A 6,462-nucleotide genomic window follows, 5' to 3' on the forward strand; every position below is an offset into this window, starting at 1 on the left:
GGATAGCCACGTTGCAGGAGACACACTTGGAGGGGTCTCCTCAGGAGGCCGGGGAGGGTTTCGTGGGTTATTAGTGGTAGAGAGGCAGTGTACACAATGGTTAGGAAGTGGGGTTCTGTAGCCAGATGGCCGGGTTTTAACCCATCTCCTTTGTTACTGTTTGTGGGCCTTGGGCAAATGACTCTACCTCTCTGTGCCTCAGTTTCCTTCCCTGTAAAACGGGAGTAACAACCATGCCTACGTCTTATGTCGGGTCCGCAGCCGGCCGACCCGTACAGCCCTAGCCTCGTTCCTTTCGGTGGGCGAGCGAACGGCTCGGGATTCCTCTTTCCCTCCTGTCCCCTTTGGAAGGAGACGGGGAAAGAGAGCCGTGAAGAGAGGTGAGCACACCGCCGGCCCCCCAAACAGCCCAATTAAAGGACACTCAGACGCGGCGGGGGTTCTTTCGAAGGAGTTTCGTGTATTAGCACACAAGCACTTGCTTTTAAAGGCAAATGGGAGGCCGGCCCGTGGCTCACTCGGTAGAGTGCGGTGCTGATAACACCAAGGCCACAGGTTCAGATCCTATATAGGGATGGCCGGTTTGCTCACTGGCTGAGCGTGGTGCTGACAACACCAAGCCAAGGGTTGAGATCCCCTTACCGGTCATCTTTCTATAAGAAAAAAATAAATAAATAAGAATAAAGGCAAATGGGAAAGGTAGGTTTTTAAATAAAGGCAAATGGGAAAGGTAGGTTTTTTACATCCTCCAATCAGCTTAAGGGTTCTGTCTCAGTGCCTATCTATTGCAATCACGCAGTGTTCACGAGTGCGGCCAATAAGGGCTAAGGCAAGGTTCCTGCAGACACTCCCACCCTACTTCCTCCCGGCGCCATCTTAGGCTGCCACGTTAATCCACTTGTAATGTCACTTAAGGTGGCGCTAATTTTTAAGGCCCGACAGTCTTAGAGTAGGTGAGAGGATCACGTGAGTTAGTGCGTGGAAAGTGTTTAGATTAGGGTTGGACATGGGTAACTGCTCAGTGTGTGGTTGTTGTGGTAGCTGAATGATATTATTATATTAATAATGTTAATGTTGACAGATAAAAACTGCTGCACAGTGTTTCTAGGACCCAGAAAATACTCATTCTTTCTTTACTCTTCTTCATCTCACAGTAACAATTGATGTTGGTTGTCCCCTGTGCTGGGAAACATGCTGCAGGCTCTACAATTGTTATTTCTCACTCTCGCAGTAGGACAGGAAGTATCCCCATTTTACATACATACAAGGAAACTGGGGCTCAGATAAGTCAAGCAATCTGAATTCAGCCTCAGACGCGTCTGGCCCTCATTCAGTGCTCGTTGTCCAGCCCCTCTTCTGGTACATTTTTCAGCACATGCACAGATCCAGCCCCATGTTACCAGAGCTCTTCAGCAACGTGACATTGCCTTTTGGACCCACGAATGCAGTGGGGTTTGATCTTCCAAGGCTACAGCCGGTACCTGACATTGCATGTTTGGGCTGCTCTTTTTTCCTTTATGTCTTTCCCATTCCATTTCAGCAGAGCCAAGCTGCTTTCCTGCCTAGAACCTTCCATAAGCATTCTCTCTAACCACACCTGTTGCCCATGTGTCAGTACTATGTGAACTTGCATGTAAAACTCAATGATAGAAAGTTTAAGACCAGAAAGAACAATGAGAGAGTGCTGGGTTTACAGTAAAAAAAAAAACCTTTAGGGCCGGCCCGGTGGCGCACTGCTATAGTGCGCCGCTTGGGAGCATGGCGGCGCTCCCGCCGTGGGTTCGGATCCCACGTACAGACCCATTCCCGCTCACTGGCTGGGCGAGGTGCGGGCGCATAACCGAGGTTTGCGATCCCATTGCCGGTCCTGGTCCGGTACGGCGCAACACTGAGGGTTGCGATCCGTTGCCGGACATGAAAAAAGACAAAAAGGAAAAAAAAAAAACCCCTTTAGCTGTGGTCCTGCTGCTGCTACGAGTAAAGCATGTGACCTGAGATCTTGGCTGCCCTGGACCTCATGTTGGCTGCCCTGGACCTTGTCTCCAAAATGAGGATTGAACTAGGACATGGTGTACATTCCTGCCCAGATACACAGTTTTCTTTCATTGTTTGAATTATTTATGCATTTTGTTTGTCAGTTGTTATAAATTCTTTGAGGGCAGAGATCATTTCTTGAATTCCTTCCCAATGTGCAAATAATTTGATGCTCTCTTTTACCATAAAAATATTGCACAGTCACAGTAAAAGTTTCAGAGAATGAAACACACATACATGTATGTATGTGTTTATGTGTGTATGTGTTCACATGTACATATATGTGTGTGTTTATATATAGGTATATATCCATGTATATATACCTGGGTGTATGTATGGGTACTTGTGTGTGCATATATGTGTATATATATGTTTCATATGTACAAAAGAAAATGAAATCACCCTTAAGCCCATCATCTGTAGGTAATCACTATGAATCGTTTGTTAGGCATCTTTCAGTGTCATTCTCCATTTACACAGATATTTTTTCAAATGTGGGAAAACACTAAACACCCTGATATATAGCCTGCTTTTTGTATTTACCATCATCATGGGTATCTTTTTATGTCAACAGATGTCAACTTATACAATCAGCTTTATTGATTGCATAGTATTTCTTTATATTGATGTATATAAAATCACTAATATATATGAGCCCGACATAGTTTAAGTGCATCATGTAGATTATCTCATTTATTTATTAACTCTGTGATAGATTTTGAGAGGCAGTTTTGCAGAGTGATAAATGGAACCTTGACAAAAAAATAAGTATGTAAAGATTTCATATGTTCATTAGCTTAGCCATTTTACAGTGTGTACATATTTCAAAACATCATGTCGTGCACCATAAATATGTATACAATTTTTATATGTTAACTAAAATTAATAAAGTTAATTTTTTTAAAGAATGGATTTGGGGACATCCCCCTGGATTGGAATCCCAGCTCTGTCATTTAGACAAACTTTATCTTATGACTTCCTTTTTTCTTGTGTAAAATGAGGACAGTAATGCTACCTTCTTCATAGGGTTATTGTGAAGATTACAATAAGATTATACTGAAGATTAATATAAAGCTCTAAGAACAATATCTGGCCTGTGTAAAGCATTCAGTAATAAGGCAGTTACAGAAAGAGAAATACCACATGTTCTCACTCATATGTCAGAGTTAAAAAAATAAAATAAGTAATAATGAGTTGAATTTTTAGAATTAGAGAGTACAACTGTGGTTACTAGAAGTAGGGGGGGCAGGGGGACAGTGAGAGGTTGGTTAATGGATGCAAAATTACAGTTAGATAGGAAAAATAAGTTCTACTGGTGTACAGTAGTGCTAGGCACCTATAATTAACAATATTTATTTATTGTATACTGTCAAGAGGCTAAAAGAGAAGACCTTAAATGTTCTCATCACAAAGAAATAATACATTTTTATGGTGATGTGTACAGTAGTGCTAGGCACCTATAATTAACAATATTTATTTATTGTATACTGTCAAGTGGCTAAAAGAGAAGACCTTAAATGTTCTCATCACAAAGAAATAATACATTTTTATGGTGATGAATTTGCTAACTGCCCTGATTTGATCACTACATATTGTATACATGTATTGAAATATAATTCCATACCTATAAATTTGTACAATCAATATGTTTCAATTTAAAAAATAAAAGAGAGGTATTTTATTTTTTATTATTAATATCTTCAAGCTTGAGTAAACATACAGATAGTTTAAGTTATTTATCCTAGCCACCATCAACGATTATTTAGGTTGTTTTTATTTTTAATTTTTTTTGCTATTACTAACACCATGGTAAGTATCCTTATGCTTTCATTTTTGTTCACTGTTCATTATAATACAAATGTAGTAATTGTTGACTAAAGAATATACACTTTAAAGCTTTTAATATGTACTATCAACTTATACCATCAGAAAGATTATACTAATTAACACTCCCACTGATGATCTTAATAGCTCTACGCATCATATATAATGGTTAACACAGGGCCTGGTTAGTATATATTTGCTGCTCAAGTATATATTTGTCACTGGTTGATTGTTCTTTAAACAGATGACCTGGAACCTACAGAACCCTGAATAGCATCAGAAGCATTTCATGGGTAGTCTGTCTACCTCACCACTGCTGCCTTCACTCTGTGTGAGGGTGGTCCTAGGTTTGCTGGAATGGCTTGTCCTTACAGGTGTCACTGACATTCGAGGATGTGGCTGTGCTCTTTACTCGGGATGAGTGGGGAAAGCTGGATCCTTCTCAGAGAAACTTGTACCGGGATGTGATGCTGGAGAACTATAGTAACCTGGTCTCACTGGGTAAGGAAATTTCCCCTGTAGGTACAGAATTCAGAAATTTGGATATCTCAAATTGGGATATTCCTTCCCTGAATAAAAGCTGTGGATCATCAAGAAACTTTAGCTGAGTTCTATCTCAGGATTATACACACCAGATCTCTATAAGTCAGTGTTAAAAACATTTTCCTCCTTATAGTATGGGAATGTGGGGGGTTGGTATTGATAATCATCTCCTTCCCTCTCTATAATTGCACATTAGGAATCCCCTCATAGTTTAGGCAGTATGTTCCTGCTATGATTGCTCTGTGGTTTGTTTGCTCATCTCTGAGCAGAGAGCTTCTCTCAGTCTTCTTCATTGACCTACCGTTTGTCTTTCCCACTTCTCTTTTCCAGCCATCTGAACATTATATAAGCCATCTTTGAAAGGGAATCAGATAGTGTTGTCTCATCTTAAACAAGTTTCTTGGTACATAATCCTTTCCATATATACCTGCTTACAAATTTCAATTCAGTCTATACATTTAACATTCCCTTTTCTATTGAAAGCTAATAGTACCCTGTTAATCAAGGCTGCATATTTATCATGTTTCCCTAACATAATTAATTATTACTTACTCATGTCCTACAAGTCACTTGCCTTTTGATTAACCCATCCCCCCACATCATACCCCACAAAAGCACTTTTTACCATCCTCTGAGTTTTCCACTCAAATCTAGAATACTACTTTGAGTTAAAACAAAACCAAGATTTTTTTTTTTTTTTTGTCTATGAGCAGGACTCCCACTTACCAAACCAAAAGTGATATCCGTGTTGCAGCAAGGAGAAGATCCCTGGAAGGTAAAGAAAGAAAGTCTTGGAGGCTCCTCTCTAGGTGAGTGGGTGGGCACAAGGTGCTGGGAATCACTGGGCGCAAGTGGGGCAGCCTTAGGCAGAAAGAGACATGGTTCCTGCTTCAGGGAGCTCGCAGTCTAGGGGGTAGGACAAGGGTGAATGCGCTGACATGTGCGTGGTGTGGAATTACACTTTTGGGAGAGACCACTTGCCATGAGAACGCAGAACAGGAGGAGCAGCGTCAGCAGAGTCTTCCCTAAGGAAAGGCCAGAACTCCTAGGATGTGGAGAATATTCCAGGCCTTGGGAATAGCTTGTGTGAAGGTCTGGAGAAGAGAAACCCACATGTCCAGAGGGACTGAGGACAAGGGCAAAGAGGTGGCAGGAGAGAGCCACGGGCCCTGGCACAGAATTTGATCCCTGCCTAAGAGCCCAGCACAGGTACTGAACAATCGTAAGCAGCCTGGGGCCAGGCTCAGGTGTGCACTCTGCAGAGACCAGCCCGTGGCCACTGTGAAAATGTTCATGGCAGGGAAGTGTGAGGGCTGGTCGGCAGCTGTTGTATCCAGAAAGTAGGTGATGGCCTGGGCTCTGGGCACAGGGCACAGTGAGGGGCTGCAGGACAGGCTGCCTCAGCCTGAAACCCCCCTGGCTGGGAGAGCTTTTTCCACAGAATAAGTTGAGATTTTTTGATATGGGAACCACACTTGTGTATCTTTTGAACTGTCATCTGGGAGAAATACAATAACTTTGTGGAAGCTTCCAGAGGCCGCCATGAAGTAAACAACACAGGCAGGAGCTAGCCAGTTGATGGTTAGGAGAGGTGCCAGTCCAGCTTTTAGGTGTAGACTGAGTCTGGTGTGAAAGATCAGAGGAAGAGAAGAAAGAATGGTTCCCTTTCCCTCGCCTCTGGAGCATCTAGTAGGTGAACGAGACTCCCTTCCTGAGAGGAGTGACTCTTGATGGGATTAAAGTGAATACAATGAATGAATGGAGTCCAGAGCTGTCCAGAGAGACTTGGGCACCTACCAGTGGGGCAGGGGGTGCTCAGTTAGCCCCTTCCCCAGGTTTGTGAGGATGTCCTGAAGGAAAACTGTGAGTGGATTAATGAGTGAAGTGATGGACATCAGAGCTGTTTTCTGCTCTGATCCTCCTGGTGGGATGGCACTACTTTCATTCGTCAAAGATGGAAGTCGGGGGAGTCCTGGAGGTGCTGACGTGTGGTTGTGTCTGTGCTGTGCCCTGCGAGGCTCACATCGGCCTGGACCAAAGTGGCCTCAGAACAGCTTCCCT

General features: G+C 42.8%; 1 protein-coding gene across 2 annotated transcripts in view; it reads left to right on the plus strand.

The window, feature by feature from the left end:
* The first annotated feature begins 4,068 nt into the window (after nt 1-4,068).
* Nucleotides 4,069-6,462, plus strand: part of ZNF354B (zinc finger protein 354B) — a 14,106-nt gene continuing 11,712 nt past the window's right edge. The window contains exons 1-3 of one of the 2 annotated variants that reach the window (XM_008588680.1): nt 4,269-4,359; nt 4,732-4,804; nt 5,115-5,210. Coding sequence is in view for 1 of the 2 variants with exons in the window: in XM_008588674.1 (XP_008586896.1) it covers nt 4,326-4,359; nt 5,115-5,210 (130 nt within the window). In the remaining variant the exon portion in view is untranslated. Of the gene's footprint in view, nt 4,360-4,731; nt 4,805-5,114; nt 5,211-6,462 lie in introns of both variants that reach the window. The other variant, XM_008588674.1, reaches the window with a different exon arrangement.

Source organism: Galeopterus variegatus, unplaced genomic scaffold, assembly GCF_000696425.1.
Source record: "Galeopterus variegatus unplaced genomic scaffold, G_variegatus-3.0.2 Scaffold131, whole genome shotgun sequence".
NCBI classification, from domain to species: Eukaryota; Metazoa; Chordata; class Mammalia; order Dermoptera; family Cynocephalidae; genus Galeopterus; species Galeopterus variegatus.